General features: G+C 37.0%; 1 protein-coding gene across 3 annotated transcripts in view; it reads right to left on the reverse strand.

The window, feature by feature from the left end:
* The window catches only part of LMO7 (LIM domain 7), a 203,096-nt gene that overhangs the window by 106,238 nt on the left and 72,573 nt on the right, over positions 1-24,285 (reverse strand). For all 3 annotated transcript variants that reach the window (XM_087814294.1, XM_087814293.1, XM_087814292.1), the window contains exon 3: positions 13,816-13,885. In XM_087814294.1, coding sequence (XP_087670420.1) covers positions 13,816-13,885 — 70 coding nt within the window. The remainder of the gene's footprint in view (positions 1-13,815; positions 13,886-24,285) is intronic.

The raw sequence follows: 24,285 nt of genomic DNA on the forward strand, positions 1-24,285 counted from the left end.
CTTGTTTATATGCGGAATTTAAAAGCATGAAATTTTATTCCATTCTGTGTGAAAAGTTTGAACAATAAATAATCCACCCAGAAGCTGTTACATCTGTGTTAAATTATCGTGAACTGTCTATGATGTCTTGACATTGGTTCATAGATGAGAAACAATTGATGCAGGAAGTATTATTATTAGGGCAAAAGCTGGCGTGAGCTGAAAAGATAGGTCCTGCTACAACAACAGATCCCTAGGATGCAAATAATGTTATTTTGAGCTTTGAAAATATATGACACTGTGGGATAAACTTTCTTTTTCTTATAACAGAAAATAAGCAGAATAATTAAAATGGGGGAAAGGTCAAACAAAGAAAATGCAGACTATCTGGCTCCACCCCAGACCTGCTGAATTAGAACCCACATCTAAGATCTTCCAGGGATTTGAGTTTTTGTAGACATATGTTTTCTGGCAAAGAACAATATAAGAAAAATATTTCCAAATGTGACTTAAAGCAGTGTTTCTCCTTAGTGTGAACATAAAGCACCTAGAGATTACAGAGTTCACCATTAGGTCATCATCAAAAATACCTGAATTCTGTTCTTATAAGCTAATTGTGGTCACTCAAAATTATCTTAAAACAACTCCCAAGCAGCAGAGTAACTTACAATATATCCAAATTTGCATTTTAACTATCCAGTTTCCATTAAGAAAGCAGTTTAGTCACAATTTTGATCAGCTGACACTAGGTTTTTTTTATTATTTTGGAGAATTCACCTTTTATTTTATGACTTACCTAATAAATGTAAGCTGTGAAGTAATACTTACATTTTATGACTATGTTATGTAGGCCAACACTCAGAGATCCAACTTCAATAGCTATTTGTGAGAAAAATAAGCAGCTAGTATTTTGGGGGGAGGGGATTGTTTTTGAAAGTTTTTCTTGGGTCCTTATTTCACTACAAAGAAAAAGGCTCCATCATCTGCTGGCTAATAGCAAGCAACTAAGGAGAGCAGTAAGATCTTGTCACATGTGAAAACAGGAATGGGAACCAACTGGGAATGCTTAAAGGGAACTGCCAAGTGACACAGAGGGCTCAGGAGATTATCCATGATAATTATGCCAGAAGCTTGGTGATTTGATTTTGCTCCAGCACTGCTTGGCAGAATGAGAGCAAACACCGGACGAAGAGAGACAGAGCTGAGATTGGCAAGACAGAGCGGCACAAGGTCAAAGGAATGAGGGCTGAGAGCTCTGGTAAAATGCTAGTTATTGAAATACTTAATCAACTCAGGTGGCAATTAACTACACAGAAGCAATAACAGGCCCTGTCAAACTGCAGCATGAAATACTGCAGTCTTGCATATTATTCAAATTAAGCTTTATATCAAAAGTGAACTCTAAAATGTATCCACTGTTTTTAAAAATGCTGAAGTCGATGCTTAAGAAGTTCTGACGAAGAACAGATTGGTGGCTGCCAGGGGTGGAGGGTAGGGGATGGGGGGATGGAATGGGAATAAAAGAAAAGAGTTTTGTCCTCAAATTAGTCATGTTTTATGTTCCAAAGTAAAATAAATAAATAAATAATTGCTTAAAGAAACATGTCATAATGACACTAACAGGCATATTTTATGGAGCAATAAAGCACGTTTAATGAAGAAAAACAACATAGTAAAACTAGCTCACTGAGAATCTGCGTTCCTTCATGCAGCTGCTCCCACCCCCCTTCAGAGAATCACTTTTACAGGTGATGTATCTGGATCGTCAGATCTGGTTTAAGCTTTTCAGCCTCAGAGACTCCCTACTTTATGAGGCTGACTCATTTTTAGTCCTTTCTATGTCAAGAAAGTCCCCAAATTCCCTCTGAAAGTCCCCCAAAGTCCCTACTGTAATTGTAAAACATTGTTCCCAAGTCAAGGTGATATGGAGCCTGAGAAGTCCCGCAGTCTGCCCGTCTACAAGCTGGACACCCAGGAGAGCTGATGGCCTAGTTCTAGCCCACACCCAGAGGCCTGAGAACCAGCAGAGCCAATGGGATGGTGTAAGTCTCAGTTCAAAAGCCAGCAGGCTCAAGACTCGAGAGGAGCTAATGTTTCGGTTAGTCTGAAGGCAAGAAAAGACCAATGTTCCAGGTCATCCAGTCAGGCACAATAGTTTCCTCTTACGCACAGAAGGGTCAGCCTTTTTGTTCTAGCCAGGCCTTCAACTAATTAGTTAAGGCCCACCCACATGAAGAAGGGAAATCTGCTTTACTCAGTCAACCAATTCAAATGTTAACCCTCAAAGACACACTCAGAGTAATGTTTGACAAAATATCTGGACACTCCATGGCCCAGTCAAGTTGACACAAAACTAATCAGCACAACTACTGAAACTTCTTTAACTGGCTTTCCTGCTTCTCGATTTCCTTTAGTCTATTCTTCACACACCAAGCAATGATATTTTTAAAGGTTTTTTTGACATAGAATTTACATAGCATACAACAATTCATCCATTTTAAAGTGTACAATTCAGTGATATTTAATATATTCACAGATGTGTATCCTTTACCATAGGTAACCAATTATCACTAACAAATTTAATTGCTTTCAAAGCCACTAATGGCTTCTAATCACACTTAAAATAAAATGCAATCTACTCACCAAAGTCCATGAAGCCTTATAAAACCTTGGGGCCTACCTCTCCACCTCACTCAGCTCCTTGCTGGTCCACCTTCTTCCTCCCTTAATACACCTCTTTTCCTTCTGACTAGAAAACTCCCACCCATCCCCATATCTTCCCATTCCCTCACTTCATCCACTCCCCTGATCAAATGTCAACTCCAGAAATAAGATGTCCCTGAGAGCCTTCTCTGAATACTTCTCATACATGCACACAATCAATCTCTACCCACTGACTTTATTTTTTCAGTGTAATTATTGGTAACTGACAGGGTATTACATATTGTTCATTGTAATTAATGGCACCTGACAGGTTATTAATGACCTATTGACTGGGCTCCATTAGAGAGGAACTTTCTCTGTCTTATTTGTGGGTGTGTCCCAAATTCCCAGAACAGTACCTGGCATATAGTAGGTGTTCAATAAACATTTTTAGGAAGGGAAGGATAGTCATGAACCTAAAACCCATCAAGTAACCAAGGCCCTCATACCAGTCTTACACTGGGTTCTATTTCTTATTACCTCCTTTGCTTTTCTCTTTCTAATTTCTACATAACAAAAGGTGCCAAAAGAAAGAAAGATGTTCCAAATGTTTTTGTATTTGAATAAAACTGTCATGTATGATATAATCCTACTTTAAATCATTTTTTAAAACTCCATAAGTTAATTATAGTGTTGCTTTAAGAATTCTAATTCATTAATGTTTAAAAACAAGATTGCCCTCAAGGCTGAAAGTCAGCATATAAATGTTCATCTTGGATTTAAAAACAAGTAAGTTTTGGCACTCTAGGGAAGAGCTCCTAAACTTGTGTCAATGCCGTGACTAAGAGGTTGTGGCTGGAAATAAAACAGGAGTTTCCTGATCTACTGTGCTGCATCATTATGAGGGTATTGGAAACAACTTCAAAGTTGACATTAAGCTTTTAAGTTTACACTCTTGGTGATACTTATCTTTAATTGGGAGTTGGGGAAAAGTAGAGAGACAAGGAGTCTCTTGAAGAAATCTCCTAAAAATGCTTTATAAATAACAACCATTATTGACTTACTTATATACCATTTATGCGATGTTAGGCATTTGGATATTTAATATCTACTATTTGTTACTTTGAAGACAGCCAATGTACACTTCCCGTTCAATTTGTTTTCTCAGTCTTGATTATTGGATAACCCCAAACTATATCAAAATACAGATGGTGATCCACAGAAATTCCAGTAAAATACACATTAGAAAAAAATATTTATTTAAATTAAAATACAACCATAGAAAATGTCATTTGCACTGTGTAAAATGGCTTTTTTTAAAAAAAGAAAGTTTAAAGTATTGTTTAAAGTATTACAAATGTCCCCTTTATCCCCTCATTGATCCCTTCCCCCCCTGTATCCCTCCCCCCAGGCCTTCACCCCACTATTGTCTGTGTCCATGGGTTATGCATATATACATATAAATTCTTATGTTAATCTCTCCCCACCCCTGCCTTCCCTCTGACATTCGTCACTCTGTTCCATGCTTCTATGTCTCTGGACCTATTTTGTTCATCAGTTTATTTTGTTTATTAGAGTCTACATGAGTAAGATCATATGACACTTGTCTTTCTCTGACTGGCTTATTTCACTTAGCATAATACTCTCCAGGTTGCACCATGCTGTCTCAAAGGATAAGGGATCCTTTGTTTTTACAGCTGCATAGTATTCCAACGTGTAAATGTCCAAAAAGATGCTCAATATGATTTCAATCTTCACGAACCTGTGGAGACTTGTTTTGTGTCCTAACATGTGGTCTATCTTTGAGAATGTCCCATGTGCACTTGAGAATGCCTATTCTGCAGCTTTGGAGTGGAATGTTCTGTAAATGTCAATTAAATCCATCTGATCTAGTATACCACTTAGAGTCACTGTTTCCTTGTTGATTTTTGTCTGGAAGACCTATCCAGTAAAGTCAATGGGGTGTTAACGTCCCCTACTATGACTCTATTCCTGTCGATCTCTCCTTTAAAGCCCTCCAGAAGTTTTTTGGGTTCTTTTCCAGCTTGTGTTAGTCTTTTCTTCTGAGGTGGGTCTCTTGTAGACAGCATATATTCGAGTCTTGTTTTCTTATCCATTCAGCTACCCTATGTCTTTTGATTGGGACATTTAATCCATTTGTATTTAAGGTTATTACTGATAGGTATTTATCCATTGCCATTTTATTTCTTTATGCCTATGTTTCTCATTCTCTCTATTTCAACTTCTTGTTACATCAGTCCCCTTAAAATTTCTTGCAGTGCTGGTTTGGTGGTGACAAATTCCTTTAGCCTTTTTTTTTTTTGTCTGGAAAGCTCTTTATTTCAACATCTTTTTTGAATGATAGCCTTGCTGGATAGAGTATTCTTGGCTTCAGATCCTTGTTTTGCATTACCTTGAATACTTCATGCCATTCCCTTCTGGCCTGTAGAGTTTCTGATGAGAAATCAGCTGACAGCCTTATGGGAGCTCCTTTGTAGGTAACATTGCTTTTCTCTTGCTGCCTTCAATTGTCTTTGTCTTGAATTTCTGTCATTATAATTATGATGTGTCTGGGTGTGGACCTCTTTGGGTTCTTCCTGCTTGGGATTCTCTGTGCCTCCTGAACTTGTGTGACTTTTTCCTTGACCAGGTTAAGGAAGTTTTCTGCCATTATTTCTTCAAACAGGTTCTCTAACCCTTGCTTACTTTTGACCTCTTCTGGCATTCCATTGATGCACATATTGTTATGTTTCATGTTGTCCCACAGCTCCTTTAGACTGTGCTCCTGTTTTTTAACTGTATTTTCTTCTTGGTTCTCTGACTGATATTTTTTTACCCTGTCCTCTAATTTGCTGATCCGATCCTGTTTCCCCTAATCTGCTGTTCATTCCTTCCAATGTTTTTTTTATTTCTACTATGTCCTTCTTAATTTCCTTCATACTTTCTATATCTTTTTTCATTCTGTTGAGCATCTTTATGATCAGTATTCTGAACTCTATATCTGATAGATTGCTTATCTCCATTTCATTTAGCTCTTCTTCTGGAAAATTATTTTGTTTTTTCATTGGGGCTTGTTTTTTAGTCTCCCCACTTGGGCTGCCTGTTTGGATTTGTTTCTATGTATTAGGTAGATCTTCTAGGACTCCCAGTCTTTTGGAGGATGTCTGGTGCAGGCCAATGTCATATGCTATTCGTGACTGGCCTTGAGTACCCTGTTTGAAGTTTTCCACACTCCACAGCTTCTGGTTTCCTCTGCTGGGGTTATGTGTATTTGGACAGGACCAAGATATGCACCAATGTCTGCTTCTCCAAGCCCTAGGTCCAAAAGCAAATCAGGCAAAGACTCAAAACACCCAGAGGCTGTTATTCAGTCTCCTAATGAGCCTCAGGCTGTAGAAACTCTACAGGGTGGGGCCAGATGTTTTCCAGCAGGGTGGGGAAATTGTGCCCCACCACTACCACCGGCAAAAGCTACTTGAAAGGTAAATGTCTGTCTGAGAAAGATGTCCTCTGCGGTATGGGGGAATGACTCCGCACCAGGGTCCAGATGGGTGCCCTCTGAGAGCTATTCCCCCAGCCAGTCCCCCTGGATTCTCCTCACACTGCTCTAGTCCACTCTGCCTTTCCTCCGCTGGAGCCCAAGGTAAATGGCTGCACACAAAACTTTGTGCATTGGCCCTTTAAGAGAGTGCTGCATTTCTAGCTCTCTCTCTCCCTGGCGGACAGAAACCCAGATGTTTTTCACAGCCAGATGTTATGTGGGCACCTTCCTCAGTTCTGGTGCTCTTGGCTGGGAAGCCCAGCCTGGGGTTTGGGCCCCAGAGTTCTCAGCGGGAACCCCCACAGCTCAGATATCCCTCTGGACCTTCAGCTACTGCCTGTGGGAGCCCAGCCAGCCCTCTCTCCCCTCTGCACTTCCTACCAGTCTCTATGTGGTCTCCACTTTTCATCCTTGGTTATGAGGGTCCTCTCCAGCTTGTCTTCAGTTGCAGTTGATTACTCAGGGTGGTTTTTCTGTATTTTAGTTATAATTCCAGTTTGGTCCTGGGAGAGTGTCAGTGTAGCTTCCACTCAGTCTGCCACCACCTTGGATCTTCTCAAACGGCCTTATTTTTAGTAAATGCCTAGCTTTTATGCTATAATTTCTTACACAAGTGTAAACAACACATTAATAATGGCAATACTATAGGTCTCTCCTATACCTTAATTAGGAAGAAAAAGTACTCCATGTTTTTATTGGTGTTTCCTTTATAAAGAAAAAAATGAGACTGACAAGCTAGTAATATAAGAATAGCTTACATTTTAGTGTTTGAGACACAATTACACAACTTGTCACAATGGTTCCGCCTTTCCTTTAAAATAAAAACATTTCTTTAGCATAGTTTTAATCATGAGACCACAGTTGAAGTGTTGTAATCAAGTTTATTAATATCATTTAACCTTCACTATCTCCAGTAGGCAATAGAAGAAACAGAAGAAAACTACCTTTTAATTCAATTAAATACCAAGGTCTGATGCAGCGTATATAAAATTGTTCCAATACAGTGATAGCTGTAAAATGAACAAACATTCAAGAGCATGATAATTTATAGAAACATCTAGCTTTCATTATTTATCAATTGTGAGGAAATCAAGAACATGAAAACTAAGTCAGAGTTGAGGCAGAGCAGTGTGATGAGGGGGACCTCAGGGTTGTTCCCCATCCATGTGGAGATGGAGATCATGGCAGCCAGAAGCTGTATGAATGCTGCTCTTACTGGCTAAGCAATCAGACAGGCAAGGATGAGTGAATCCAAAGGAATTTGCTTGGTGAAAGCCTCTCCCAAATTCACTATGTGAAAGATCTACTCAAGCAAATGTATCAAGTCAGCAATAAAATTCAGGAAATTCAGGAACAGAAAAAAACACTATTGATCTTACTATTAAATGGTTATTTTAAACTAGCTCTACAATACCGTCTTCCCATGCTGTCACTTGTTATCAGTGTTTTCTACACATCAACATCCAAATATATTCACAAAAATATCTTGCTTATCAACTATATTCCCTCTGAGACACACACTGGGTTTGACTAGCAGCAAACAACCCTCAGTTACCACAGCTGCAAGCAATACAGATATTGCTGCTTACCCAGTTTCATATTCCATTCTATTATTCTTTGAGTGTTTTCTCTTCAACCAAACAAAATTTCTTTCTTTCTGCCTCCTACCCAGAAAAGTGCTACCCTTGAATGAAAATAGTAATTATATTTGTACTTATATTATTTCAACTTGGATGAGAAAGAAGAGGAAAAAGAGTGGGTTTTCTCCCCCTGAAAACACTCCATCTTGAGGTCTCACATTTTATTTTATTTGTGTTTATTTGGTTTTATTTATAGAAAAAGCTCACAAGCTCAGTGTCCCACAAACCTCTCCTCTTCCCACCCCCTTGGCTCCTGTATCCCTGGGGAAAAGAATGGGATAAATATAGTCCCTGCCTGATAATGGTTTTTAGAAAAAGCACATGATAAAATCTGGATAAGAATATTTAAATTGCATAGCTGATTTCTTAGGTGAATTTTCTATTCCTGCTGGAAGGGAAACACTGGTGTTTCAACAGTGACCTTGACACAAACGAGCTTGCACTACTTTGCTGACATCCCGTACAGGTACAAGAATGTTAACCGCTAATAAACTTTTGAGAAACAGCAGTTAGAACGACCCATAAACTTGTCTTATTTCTTGAAGTAGCCATTATGAAGGCGAGGTAAACTGACAAATCCAGCTGCTGAGCCGGCTGGTGTCTTTGCATTTCCTATATTCTACAGCATTCCTGAATGAGGAGACAACCTGCAGACAAACGTTACCCATTCCACTCTCCAAAGTAATCTCAAAGAGGAACACTTTAGGGCAAAGAAGTTCACATTCAGCCCATATTTTTGATGCAAGTGTGGATATATTGAGGTTTTTTCTATTAAGCCCACTGATAAGACACAAACATTCACACAAACATTCACTTGGTTCAAACCAAGTTTTCTGAAATGCCATTGCTTTTTCAAAGGGAATGGCAACTGAGATGGCAAGCATGAGCAGATCAATCAAACCGACAGTCGTCTGGCAAACTAGCCCACATGAAGGGGTAGTACTTACTTCCTTGATTCCTTAGCTCAACGGTTCTCAACCAAGGATCATTGACAATATCAAGGGATATGTTTAGCTCTCACGAATGGGGGTTTGGGGCATGATGCTACTGGTATCTAGTGAGTAGAGGCCCAGGATGCTGCTAAACATTCAATAATGCACAGGGCAGACACCCACAAAGAATTACCTGGCCAAAAATGTCAATAGTCATTAGGGCCAAGGTTGAGAAACCTTCTTTGGCTAAATAAAAATAAATCATTATGGGTCCAAGATGACCATAAGTCTTAGGGTTAATAACATGTGATGTTCTCTACACATACTGTATTTCATGCACACTAACACATCATATGGCAAACATTATTCTGGTCCAATGGTTTCACCACCAGAATATCTTGCTTGCACAAAATAATACTGAATGTAAAGTGTAATTGAAAAACATTTAATTGAAAAAAAAAAAAGAATTATCTTGCCTGCTTCTCAGGGTGTTGTATTGAGGTTGAATTTTTTTATTCCCAAATAAAATTTTCATTTTGAGTTTCATTGCTTTAAACATACCCACAATTAACACCAGCTAATTTTTTGGAAGACTCAAACTCCTGGGTTAGAATTTTTTTTCTAGTATGGCTTAGTAAAGAATAGAAAGAACAGAAAAGGGGAAATTACTTTTTTTATAATATAAATCTCTGTCAAGTAAGAAAAGCTCTTTGGGAACATGGTTACTGCCTTCCCAAATAAATAATAATCATGAATGCTTCAAGCAAAGCAGTCAATATATTTCTAAATTATCTAAACATCTCTTTCTGTATTGTCATTGCTCATGTTTTTCACACAGGTGCAAAGGTAAATCCACTGTCATGGCTTCCAAGCTAAATATTCATGGTAACTGACATGAAATGGAAAAGTTATAGCTGCAGGAAAGAAAATAAGAAAGGAGTAATGGAAGAGGAGGCTTGGAGTATTATAATCACTCAGGTTAACAAAGTATTACACAGAAATTATGTAATTCCTACTGTATTTGACTTAAATTGATGTATCTACCCCACACAAACATCATTTACAGAATCCATGTCAATCCATACACATGAAGGGAACCAGCACTCCTGACCACAGCCCATTTGGCCAAGATGACTTTCTTTTCAAGGAACTCATGCACAGGCTGGCCATAATATCTGTAGCCTTGAATGAAAAGGTAATCTGATCTATTCAGATTTCTCTCTTAAGAGCCTCAACTAGGAGACACCATTCCCAACAGGAAAAAAGTAATCATGTGGAATGTTTATGTTGAGCACTGGATTAACAGAATTATCTGAAAAATCCTTAAAATAAAACACTCTACATCTCACTTAGCTTAAAAGCATCTCCAGTCTTTGTCACTATAAAAGCATTCACTTGCATGTAAAACTGGTGAATTTTGATTAACGCCTTTGGATGCATCAATGTCAATTTCCTGGTTTTAATACTGTACTACAGTTATGCAAGATGTTATCATCTGGGGAAAATGGGTGAAGGGCACAGAGAAGCTCTCTGTACTGGTTGTTCGTTTTGTGGGTTTTTGCGGTTTTTGTTTTTTGCAACTTTCTGTGAGTCTATATTTATTTCAAAATAATAAGTTTTTCAGAAAAGCATGTGTTAACTAAAGCATTTACCTGTGAGTATTAGTTTCCTAGAGCTGCCGTAACAAAGTACCACAAAGTTGGTGGCTTAAAACAACAGAGATTCTGGAAGAAGAAATCCAAAAATCCAAAAATCAAGGTGTCCACAAAGCCAGACTTCTTACGAAACCTGTAGGGGAATTCTTCCTTGCTGCTGGGGGTTTGCCGGCAGTCTTTGACCTGTAGATATATCACTGCAATCCTCAGTTGTCACATGGTACTCTTCCTGTGTATCTGTCTTCATGTAGCCATCTTCTCATAAAAACACCAGTCATATTAGATTAGGCATCCACCCTACTCCCGTATGACCTCATCTTAACTAGTTACATCATTTGCAACGTTATTCCCAAATAAGGTCACATTCTAAAGTAGTGGATTTTAGAAGTTCAATACATTATATTTTTCCCTGGAGGGGGGGGTACAATTAAATCTATAACATTATCCCACCAAAGACCTAATTTTAGAGCCTATAATTTTTCACAATGGAAATCTTATTTATTCATTCATTTAAAAATCTTTGATCTCCTATATGTATCAGCCACTATGTTAAGTGCTATGAACTCAAAAATTACTAATATGAAGAGTCTGGCTTAGCTTCTTCATCCTTCTTCTATAAATGTCAAAATCTAAGTCTTTTGACATACTCCTTTTCTTTTTTTTTAATTGATTTTAGAGAGAGGAAGGGAGAGAGAGAGAGAATCATCAATTGGTTGCCTTCTGTGCATGCCCCGACTGGAGCTCGAACTCACAACCTGGGTATGTACCCTGACCAGGAACTGAACCTGCCACCTTTCAGTGTACTGGATGACACTCCAGCCAACTGAGCCACACCGGCCAGGGCTGACATACTTCTTGAAGAATTATTAGAGGTCACTCTTCATAGTCCTACTATAACTGCTCATGGATGTCAAAGTCATGATCTACTGTGATTCTCTGCAGAACATTTATTATCTGATGCTTCCTTGCTCATTTGTTAATTAATTTGCCTGATCCCTGTTTCTCCACTAGAATGTAAGCACTTTGAAGGTAAGGTCCTTATCTGTCTTTGTTCCTCTAATATATTCCTACAAACTAGAAAAAATTTTGACCCAATAAGCATCACATTATTTGTTAAAAGAATGAATGTGCTATGAAAGAGCATTCATTGAATGTCTGTGTGTCAGACCATCTATATAGATCATCCATCTCCATCCTCATAACAACTCTACTAGATAGATGCTGGAGCTCTAATTCACACTTGAAATTAAGGCTTTGAGGTTTGCTATTACCATCCTGCCACACAAGCACCAGAGGAAGGAATCAAATGAGGCATGATAATCACTTCAAATCAATTGGGCTTTACCCAGTCTGAGGTCACAGTCACACTTAAGCTCCTACATTCAATTGAAAATGCTTATTGTCCTGTATTTGGGAAATTATCCTATTTAATAGTCCGGAAATGCATTTCATTTTAGTTTCTAGAGATAAAATCCAAACCAGATAGAATTTCTGATGCTTAAAATAGAAACATTTGGAGAGATCTTTGGATTTAAAATTACATTTGTGATTTCATCTCATCACAGAATCAGAAGATTGAATTAAACCTCTAGTGGCCAACAACAAACCACCACAATTCAAGCATTCCAAATATGCAGCGTATTTGAGATCAAGAGCTAATTTCATTTAAAATTCATGCAATCGATCCAAGAATTGACAATTTAAATTCTAAGTGTTAAACTATCTAAAAATAACTCAAGTCACTTGAAAAGACAGAGAGTACTTTCAAAACAATTCGAACCTTTAATTTTCACAGAAGTTATTTCATAAGTTATTTTCATATAAAGCTTATTTAGTTTATTATACCAAATATTCTTCCTAGAAAAACTTCAAAACCAAATTTCTTTAATTCTCCTTAATACTTTCCAATGCACTCTATTACTAGAATTCCTATACATAGTCATATATTGCTAGACAGATATTTTCTAATAAAAAACACTCTGCAAACCATTCATTCCTATCAAAATTATGATGAGAGATTCTTTTAGCTTTTTTTAACATTAAATTTATTGGGGTGACATTAGTGAATAAAATTACATAAGTTTCAAGTGCATGATTCTATAATACATCATCTATATTGCATTGTGTGCCCACCACCCAAAGTCAAATCTTCTTCCATCACCACATATTTGAGCCCCTTTACCCTTTATCACCCCCTCCTCCCAGCCCCACTGCGGAGATTTTTATGACAGCTGCAAACCCAGATATTTTGGCACTGCTACATTAAATTCTTCATGCCTTTAACATCTGTATACACATTGTGGCCAAATGGAAGGTTCCTTAATGTATTAGAAGCACAGCTTGACTATTTCAAAGAGAATATGTTTTTTCCACCCTTACATTCTAATTATTAGCTCTTAAACTTAGTGTTTTGTGAAATTAAATGGGTTTTTTAAATTGATTTTAGAGAGAGAAGAAGGGAAAGGAAAAGAGAGAAACATTGATGAGAGAAACATTGATTAGCTGCCTCCTGCACGTCCCCTACTGGGGATCAAGCCCACAACCCGTGCATGTGCCCTGATTGGGAATTGAACCAGTGACCTCTTAGTTCATGGGCTGATGCTCAACCACTGCGCAACACCGGCCAGGCGAAATTAAATGTTTTAACTGAATTCTATCACCAACCTTGATTTTCAGGTATTGCTAACATTTTGAATATTATCCATCATTTACATTTAATTATAAATTACTTATTTTCAAAGACATGGCTCCACCTTATTCAGTGTCTTGACCTACCAAAATATTTATAGAATGATGGTGTGGGGTATTTTTCATTTGAAAAATTCCAAATTTAAAGCTAAAAATCTAAGAAATCATCCATAGTCATTTTATGGATAATATTACTGAGGGAAAAAGAAAAACATGTCTCACGTCACATAGGATGTTGGTAGGAAACCTATTACATAAAGTAAAAGAGCTGGTAGGTCCTGCGCATTTTGCAAATATACTCCAAGGTCTGTGTGCTGAGCGAGGGTAATGCATAAACAGGAAGTACCAGAAACGAAACAACTGGTAAACTTTGGACAGTTTCCCTAAACTGTGGTCAACCAGCAAACAATGTATGCAGGCTGAGCTTCAAAGGAATGTGATTCTAAACAAATGCAATTTATGGAAGAAATAGCCAAGAATGGGGATATATGAAGTTTGAGGGCACAGAAATCAAAACAAACGAAAAAATAAAATAAAACCTCCCAGCTGAAGGGAAACAGAGACAGGTACTAAAGGTACTAAAGGTGTAAGGAGAACATCACGAAACACACTTTCCTTGAGCAAATAACCCCAAACCTAATTTCTTTAATAATCCCAGATAAGAAAACCTATCTATGCCTATATTTTAACATTTTAAGAATAAAGAGGTCTAGTATTGAAGGTAATTTAGTACTTACCAAACCTGCTATTGGTGTGGACAGTCTATTGATCTTCTTAATGATACCAGGTTTAAGCTTATTAATCAAACTGAAAGTGAATAAAGAAATAAGATATGCAATTACAAGAATGCCAATATCAATTCAGTGTTCTTTTCAACATTCTCAAAAATAATATATGTCACTATTCCGTCCCCAATATGTTATTCAGAGCCAAGAGCCCAACAGAAAGAAAACTACTGAGAAAACAATTCAAGAAACAGAACAGTGCTGCAAACAACAGTGAGCGCTCCTCTTAGAGCTTAAGAGACACACTTCTCTATCCAAAGCCAGGTCCTTAAAATAGTGAGCTCCCCATCTATTAAAGAAAAGTAACATCTGTTTGTTGCAAAATTACTAGTTTAAGAATCTCTTCATTATAATTTAGTTCACTTGGTCCTAAGAATACTTGGTTCTATTAATCATTTTCATTAATTTTTGTTCTCTCAAACTGATCCTTATTTTATTTATGTGAAGACTGATAGAACTATTTATTCATATTTACCCCTTTATATGGAGAATAAAAAACAAAAATGAATTAATACAGCTACAAGTAATTAATAATGTTCATAGGTTCTTTTTAGAGTTCAACATACAATATACATATAGGTATATGTATATTTATGTGGACATTTTAATGTCCGAATGGAAACCGATCCTTATTTTTACAAATACTTTCAAAGCTGTATAGTCTATTTTGCCATATTTAAAGGGTGCAGTGGAACTCATCCTAATAGCCAACTAGCTCTTATTGGTAACTCATTTAAGTCCTTGACTGATTGCTCTGTTACCATAGCAAAATGACTGAATGAAAAATTAAATGTACCAGAGCTCCCAAAAACAGGCTAACAGTTACCTCAGAATCTAATACTGAACAAATTTAAGTTGCTATGACAACCTACAAAGATCTATGTCTCCACACTCTAGAACACCAAAAAAGAACACAGCTTTGATGACTACAACTTACAGTACACTTTTTGGTTCTAAATCTAGGTTCATGTGAATTCTATTTTTTTGTGCTTCACTAATACAGTGCCAGGCCACAGAAATTTAATACTATAATAATGCTTTTATATTAATTCTAGTTTGGTTAATTAATAGTCAGTCAACAAAGTCACTGTGTCAAGTTGCCAGAAAACAAGTTGACACGGTGACTTTCCTATTCAATAATCCAGCCACCAAAAAAATTTTTTTTAATTATTTATTCTGTAACAGAGCTCCACTAGGAAAGCAAATAAAGGAGAAAGAACCAAACATTCTTAATTTACTGGTCTCTTCACAATGGATGATAGAAAAGAAAAAAAAATCTGACACTTGTGGAATGTCACTCCTTCAACATTCCAGAGATTTATATACACACTTGACTATGCTAAAAATAAAAAAGACAAAAGTCTCAATTTAATAACCTTTAGAATGTTGTTCGACAGGATTCAAAATGACAAAACAGTGGTTTATGAATTCTTAGCCCAGTGAACAAAAGATGTTTTTCTGTTTTCATAGTTTCTTTACACAGAGATCTTTAGACAACTGAATAAAACTTTCTCCTCAACTTTAAGCATCTAGAACTGTTCACTCCCTGATTCCTGATTTCTTATTGTGTTACTAAAAGCCATGTAGGAAGGAAGGTTTTCTCCCTTCATGGCCACTTTATTTTTCTTTAATGCTTAGCTCAGGGGCTAGAAAAGAATTGAGCAGGTTTATACAAAATGAGAGTTCCAAATTAATTTTGTGGTTGTTCCCTACTAACCAGGTATTTCTAAAATTCTATTAGAGGTGGCATTCTTGCAATGCATAGAATAACTAAACCATTACTTAATAGGAACATTATTCTGGCACAATCTAAATCAAGAAATTTGTGGCAGTTGACCACTAGCTGGGCAGTGATTTTCCTATAGTTAATTTGGATCTTAAAACATAACCTTTCCTTGATAGTAAATGTTAAAGACCAATATGAGCTGGGGCAACTTATAAAATGCCAGGAAAATCTGACATGAGTTGACTTTGTTAGAGGAAGTGTCATACATTCCTCCTCCACCCATTTGAGTCACTGGGGACTTTGTCCAGATCATTCAATTTAGCTGTTTACTTCACTGATTATTTTTGTATTACAGTGTTAATAATATAAAGGGCATTTTTTTAAAATATAGTTTCTGGGATGGATAATAACACAGCCTATTCTCAATTAAGTCAGCTAAGGGAAGTAAGGGATAGAGGTAAAGGAAACAGCCAGATAAATGTTGTCTCCCAATCATGAGTTGACTCCTCTCTCATCAGAAGTTCCCAAAACTATTGCTTAGAGAAAACATGCACAGTGGACCGGAGCCCTTCTCCACTCCTGGGCCTCCTAGTACAGGTACAAACATGGAAATAAACACAGGGACAAACCAACACTCTGGATAACACACAAACTACCCTCTAAAAAGTCGTATGACTAGAGAAAAAATGGTATTTTATTTGTCATCTATTAAAACAGTATCAATTCTAAGAACTAGAGTATGGAGGAAATGCACATGCAGTTTTGGCAGATACTGAACATCCCATCAAATTATGAACCATGAGTAATTCTTTTCATAAACAATTAAAAGAAGGACTTCTAAGGAGAAAAATAGGTTTCATAAAATTTAAATTTCTGTGACACATATCTAAAGGAATGGGGCATAGTCTTATGTCAAATAAAATACAAACGTCACGCAAGAGAAATACTATTCTCTTTTGCAAATAAAACTTCTTTGCATAATAAGCGTTCTTCAGTTACACATGTTCCTGAAGTCAGCACTGATTTCAGATGACTGGCTCTATTCGAGAATGAGACAACCTGCTAACCTCCCAGATGCCTCTGTGCGCAAGGACCATTACCTCTACCTGCGTCCCCATATCTATCCTCCAACCCCCTGTAGCATTATACAGCCACTCCACCAAGCCTTCTCTCAGGCCACGGCATAAACCTGGCGATGTGCTTCACAGCCCTCAGAGGTCTGCTTTTGGTAAGATTAAAACCAGAACGGAAAACACCGAGTCGTTGGTATCCCCCATAGAGGAGCGCTCTCGCAGCAAGGCCTGCAACCCTTCCCTTCAGCTCCCCTCTCCAGCTGTAGTCTGCAGTACTAACGCGCTAGCAAGTGGGCTCTGTTCCAAAACCTTGTCACCAACGACTGTAGCATGACTTTAAACAAAACTCAGAGATGGGACTCAGCAAATTGTCCATGAAGCTCGACATGATGTCCAGCTCAGTTATAGAAGGTTTTAATCAGCATTGGACGCTCCGTCTGTTAGTCTCCAGAAACTAGTTCCAAATGCCGAACCTCATTTCCCCCTTTATTAGGAAGCTTTCCGGCAGAGGTACAAAACGTAGGGACACATTTTGACTTCCTGTTTCCAAAGATTTTCCAAATGCACCAGAGAAACGGACATCAAAGAGCACATCAATGCACTGAGAGTGAATTTTTTCAACTGAAAATTTTTTGGTTAGTCAATCACACATACGTTTCTAATATCTGTCAACTACATTTTTAAAAATATATACACCCAAAGTAGTCAAAGTTTTCTGATTAGTAACCAAAAATTTTTAAAGATATAATAAAGATATTACACATTTCCTTACAAATTAAAGAGCAACAATATTGGTTGTATCCGTTATTTGACATTTACTCATTTGCCTAGTTTCTTCTAGACGCAAACTTTGCTCAACAAACATTTGAAAGCTTACAAAGACAGAGCACTGTGCTGCAATCAGCCGCAGAGCAGCCGGTGAGGCTGCTGAGCACACACGACAATATTTTCTCAATCTGAACAGCATCTCCTAGCACTGAGCAAGGTACCTGGCATATAGTAGGTGCTTTAAAAATACTGGCTAAAATCCACTGTCTAACTTTCAATGCAGAAATTTTTTCTGTTAATAATTCAAAACCTCTATCTTCTTTATAGAAATAAGTTTAGAAAAACTTTACCTTTAGTTTCATTCAAATACTAGAAATGTTTTTTTGCTTCTCCCAACAAGGGCACCTCTCATTTTTCTGTTTGCAGATAGTCAAACTTCAGTGTTCTCTCCTAATTGCCAAATGTTGATCAAGAGAGTAAACTCTCTATCAGATATATTAATTGGACTGGTTTTCTTTTTTTAATAAAGCTGCTTTTTACTTTATTATATTGTCCACAGAAATAATATACATCTGTAGAATAAATTTTAGTGACTGAGTACAGTCCCTTCTGTGGATGAACCCAGAATGTATATTAAAATATTCTATAACTGTTACACTATCTTAAATTCCTTGCTAAGATTTTAAATTAATTACCTCCATCTAAATTTATAAGCTGTAATATTTTTTTAAATAACAGTGAGTAGTGATCACATTTCCATGGATAAAGTAATAAGCAGATTAATTTTAAATTTCAAAGTGTAAAAGCAGTCAGTATAAACATTTATGATAATTTTATTTTTTAGTTTTTTTAAATATATCTTTATTGATTTCAGAGAGAGGAAGGGAGAGGGAGAGAGACAGAAACATCAACATTGATCGGCTGCCTCCCGCACAACCCCCACCGGGGATCGAGCCCGCAGCCCAGGCACGTGCCCTGACCAGGCACTGAACCGCGATCTCCTGGATGCCAGGTCAGTGCTCAGCCGCTGAGCCACGCCAGCTGGGCTATGATATTTTTTAAAGACAGGGAGTAAAATTAATGTAAGTTCAATATGTAGAATTCCCATGATAGTAATTCTGAATACTGCTGAATCACCTACCACACAAACGCACAGTTAACAAGGCATGCTAAAATGGGAAATGTGTGGAACAGCAACAAGTCAGTACCAATAAAATTTATAGTCATCGTTTTATTATACCAGGACTTCCTTACCTAGCCTCACTGTAATGCCTGAAGCAGCCCTCTTGCAGGGAGTCCCGCCAAGCCTAAGGGTCTGACAGCAGGTTTCCTATTCCAATCAACCTCAACAGTCAGAGCACTAATGGATCTCCTGAGTAGCCAGAACCCTCCCAAAACCATACCAATAACAAAGGGCGCCTAGCAGAGGGCTCGGGCTCCTGTCCTGATTCTGGCTCTCCTGTGAAGTGACATCGCTAAATTCCTCTCTGTCCTTTCCCTATAGTTGGACTTGGGTTCTCTCCAATATTTGCCACTGTCAAAATGCTTCAATGCATGTTTGTATGGACATCTTTACCCATGCTCCTTCCATTTCGTTATTTTTACTTAAATATAGCTGGTATACAATATCATATTAATTAATTATATTAGTTTCAGGTGTACAATTTAGTGATTTGACATTTTTATACCTTAAATGCGATCATCCCAGTAATCCTAGTACTCATCTGTCACCATGCAACTTACTATTTTTACCATTTCTTATATTTTATTTCTAGAGATAAAATCATCAGTGTTAAGCTCTTGGTACTTGTTTTGGAAAGGAATTTGGCAATATGAATCGACTTGCTTTTGCACCCGCAGGCAGCATTCCTCTGCCTACCTCGTGGCATGAAATAGCAGTGACACTGTTTCCCTCTACCTGTTAGCCACCTACTTATTGCATGATCTTCCACAGTGCTGCAGCTTTTATAACCACCACTCTTAAGGGATGTAAAAATTTTCACCAATTTTCCATATTGCATTTTAGATATTTCCTCCATGAAAATGCTTTATACGTATCTTTTCCCCCCTTTTGTAGTCTTTTCTTAGATTCTCAAAGGAATGATTATTGGAAAATATTATAATTTTTATAATAAATAAATATCTGTTTATATTAATAAATAAAATAGCACAGAATTATTTACAAGGTATTGCCAAGTTGCTTTTCAGAGCTGTACGAGCTTATATTCAATTGGTCATTTTGAGAGTATTACAGACTATTTTGCCTCAATATAGCCAACATTTTATAACAAGTTTTAAATTATTTACTTGTTTCAGTTAAAAAATAGTATCTGCAGAGAACAGACTAACAGCTGTCAGAGGGGAGGGGGGTTAGGGGACTGGGTGAAAAAGGCAAAGGGATTAAGCAGTACAAATTGGAGGTTGCAAACTAGCCACTGAGATGTAGACTGCAGCATGGAGAATACAGTCAGGATGCGGAGATAACAGGGCCTGGGGTCAGGCGGGTGCTTAGGGCAGAGAGGGGACAAGAGTGTATGGTTTTCCAGCTACTTTGCTGTACATCTGAAACTGGTGTGAAATGGTATTGAAGGAAAACTGTGGTTGAAAAATAAAGTTAATAAAAATAAATAGTATCTGGTTTTAGCATAATTATTTCTTACTAACGAAAGTGAAGAATTTACTATTTATTTCCAGTAGTATTTCTTCACTTGTCATTTATTTGGTCATATCCTTTGCTCACTTGTCTACTAGGTTTTGAAATGTGTATCCTACCGATTTATTTGAACTCTGTATGATCTTTAAGTCATTTTTGCTTAAAATACTTTCTCCAGAATGTTATTTGCCAGGCCCGGGCAGCGTGGCTCAGCTACTGAGCATCCACCTAGGATCCAGGAGATCGCGGGTGGATTCCGGTTTAGGGCACATGCCCGGGTTGCGGGCTCGATCCTCAGTCGGGGCGTGCAGGAGGCAGCCGGTCAATGGCTCTCTCATCATTGATGTTTCCATCTCTCTCCTTCCCTCTCTCTGAAATCAATAAAGACTTTTTTTTTTAAAAGAATGTTATTTGTCAGAATATCTAGTTATATATATTCAAATTTGTTTTTCCTATTCCTTCAAAGCTTAGAATTTTAAGCTGCCTCCAGAGATTTTTTTAACTCTTCAACTGTTTTTCTCCAGCTCATTATTGTAATCTAGACTGTATTCTGGTACATAATGAGTTTTATATTAATTCCTACCCAATTCCCTATCCCACTACAATGAACTGAATGTTTCATCTCTTCTCCATTTTCTCATCTTTTATCACAAATCTTTATGTAAAAGAATGTATTTCTGGACCTTGCTCTCACACGCATATGCACATTTATAAAGCAAGCCATAATTATTAAATACTGCACTTTGTCATGTTCTGTCATGTGTCCTAATATTGGATTAGACTCATTCCACAAAAATTTTTACTTTTAGAATTTTTCTTATTCTCACTTGTCTATTATTCTATATAAATGTCAAAATAATTCTTTTTCAAAGAAAATCGAACTAGACTTAAATGGGTATTAGATGAAAACTATAAATTCATTTTTACTTCTATTACCTTATACAGAAATGTAGTTTATTATTCCATTTCTTAAATCTTATAGATTATCATTTTTTCTACACATAAAAATAAAAGTCTCGCATGTTTCTCTAAAATAAACAATGTTCTAAACTTTGTCACTATTTCTTTTATCCAGCTAATTTTCTGGTTACTGTTAATATATAAAATTCTAGAGACTAAGTCTCTTGTATAAGGCAATTACTATACTTTTAATTTATGTGATACATTATATTTGTCCTTTTTATAATATTCACTCCCCTTGTTTAATTTACTTCTCATTGCACTGACCAGAATTCCCATACTTTCATCATTTCATGGCCAACACATTGCTTTCCACATGTTCACATGAGAGCCTTCATTACATCGAAAACCTACTTCAATAATCTCCTGCTTATCAACTTTAATATAAATTGTTTACATCACATAAACTTAGCACATCCATTACTATCTTTTATTTTTAGTGCACCATTATTCTCATCTGTTTCTCAGAGGCCCCATCACTGAAATCTTGTATGTTCTCCTCTTAGTAGTTTACATTTAGGCTGAGAAAGCGCTGTAAATGGTACGTGCAGGTCCATAAAACATACGTAAGCTTTCTACCTTCAAGTCTGAGGCCACAATGTAAAAGGCTTCTACAAAATTCACAATGAGCCTGTACAATGTGACTATCTGAACAGAAGAGAACTTTTAAATTAGTTTTCCAAGCTCACCTTCAACTTGATATATTAATCTTTTTTGAATGATATTCTTGCTATACATAGATATAAAATTTCAGGGGGGGGGGGGGGCGTTTGACCGTGAAGCTGAAAAAGAAAGCATGCAGGTGTTAACTATAAAATACTGCCATGAAAAAAAAGCAGTTTAAATTCTTAAATTATCTGTACGAATGTGAACCCTTGTATCTTTTTTTACCTACTGCCAGGTTATCAAACAATATGGAAACTTTGAAGTTTATATTCTTTTAAGTGAAGAAAAATAGTTTTTATTACTTAAATTTCAATGGCTGTCATATGGATTAGGGTCAATATTTATTGCTGCAGAGTTGTATCGAAGTAACTGTCCTCAGGAAATTAAAAAAAAGAGCTCTAAGAAAAAGCCCTCGCCATTACATGAGAGCTTCTGGGCTTCACATGGAGCACTGCATAGCAGCCAAGAGGGCCCACAAATGTCACTATCACTACAGCCTAACAAAGGACAGAGTTCTCTTGGCATAAATAAGAAGTGACAAAGTTCTCTATCTGATATCTTAAAACAATCACCTGTGTGTCCCATAGTCAATTAATAGCAGTGTTTTTTTTAACATTTTTTTCTTCTACTGAATGTATCTTTAACAAAATATCATGGTACTTTTCAGGCAGATAGCGTAGTCATAACATGGCAGATATAAATACAAACAGGATTTCTCAAACCAATAGGGGAGCATCTTGCTCCACTCTTTCCAAGCTGCCGGCCATGGAAAAGAAGGTCTGGTGACAGTGTGAGAGGAGTCTTCTCAATAATGTGAACCACAAATTCAAGAGGTACAAACTTCTGATGCAAAGCTGACTTGGGAAAGAGCAAAGATGTGGCATTATTCCAAGGATGGGAAGTGTAGCCTGACTAACCAGAGACACACCCAAAAAGATTGCCTTCAAATACATCTTCTTACTTCACAAGGAAAATAAAGAATGTTTTCATTTGAATATTTTCAAGATTGCTATCATAAGATGAGTAACTGTAAAATTACTAGCTGGGTATGCCACTAAATATATTTAGCAAAGAGAGAGAATTCTGCTAGAACCACAGTACAAAAGAGGATTGTGGATATTTATATAGTAGTAAATTGCATATCTTTTAAATATATACTAAGGTAGGCCTCATGAACACTAATAAACAATGAAGATAGGAGACATACTAATGAATGCTATTAATAAAATTCATAGAAAATTATAACCAGGGGCTAAAATCAACTTATAGATTTTTGTCAATCCTTTTACTAATTAGAAAAATCCCAAACTTAGATCTTGTTCCCATCTCTCTTTTTAGGAAAGTCAAGAGAGGTGACATGTCTAAGGTCTACAGCAAAAGAATCACTGCCACAGACTTGGACCAGGAGAATATTCTTTAGCCCTCAACTCATTAGATCCCATAGTCAATCAAACAAAATGATACTGAAATGATTAACAGAAGACACTTACTTCAATAGTCAATCAGATTAAAAGGCAATAAATGCACATAATATCCTCATTACTCAGATGTGTATCGTGTCTGAAACCTCAACGTGAAGTTTATGTAATTTAGGCTACAGGAAATGTCAGTACACTGCCAGTTGGGTGAAAGCTGTAATAAACTCACTTCTCCCAACTCTTTACTTTGACATTTCAGAATATCAGTTCAAGAGGGATAAACTACTAATAAAGGATAAAAGACTGCTGAAACAACTCAATAAAATAATAATAAAACACTTTAATGGTGATAATGAACTTAGATTCCTAGAGATTTTTAATAGGCAACAAGCAAACCCTATATTTCACAAGAATTGGTAATTTTTCTGGCATTGAACCAAACCAACGTCAGCCTTTTTCTATAAGAAAGTTAATTCAGAATTTTAAAATATCCTAATCATATTTCAGCTAAAACTTGAGATCTCTTAGGGGTAAAATAATCTCAAAGACATACAGTTTACAATATTTACCATTAATTTAAAAGTCTGGGCTTTTAATACCAGGCTTCTGGCCCTGGGCAGTTTGGCTCAGTGGTTACAGCATCGGCCCGTGAGCTGAAGGGTCCCGGGTTTGATTCTGGCCAAGGGCATGTACGCCGGTTGCAGGCTCTAACCCTGGCCTTAGTCGGGGAGCGTGCCAGAGGCCACCAATCAGTGTGTCTCTCTCACATGGATGTTTCTCTCTCTCTCTCTCCCTCCCTCCCACTCTCTCTGAAAAGCAATGGACAAAATATCCTCAGATAAGGATTTAAAAAAAAAAAAAAAGAAAAAACCAGGCTTCTGAACTACTGATTTTGCTTCCCTCATAGGCGTTACAACTCTGGTAGCTGTGCTCAAACAGGGATTCCTGCTAACAGACCAGGCAGGTAGGCTTTCTTCAGTCTCAGATTTATACAGAATATAGTTACCCGGATTTTTTTTTTCCAACACTATGCCTTTTAGATGAACATGCCTTCATTAACCAATGTCTATAAACGTGATTCATAACTAAGAGAAAGGTTATTTCATATAAACATCATGCAGTGCTTTGGTGTCCCACAGAAACTATAATTGCCAATCA

The sequence above is a fragment of the Miniopterus natalensis genome, chromosome 2, assembly GCF_054644295.1.
Source record: "Miniopterus natalensis isolate mMinNat1 chromosome 2, mMinNat1.hap1, whole genome shotgun sequence".
NCBI lineage: Eukaryota > Metazoa > Chordata > Mammalia > Chiroptera > Miniopteridae > Miniopterus > Miniopterus natalensis.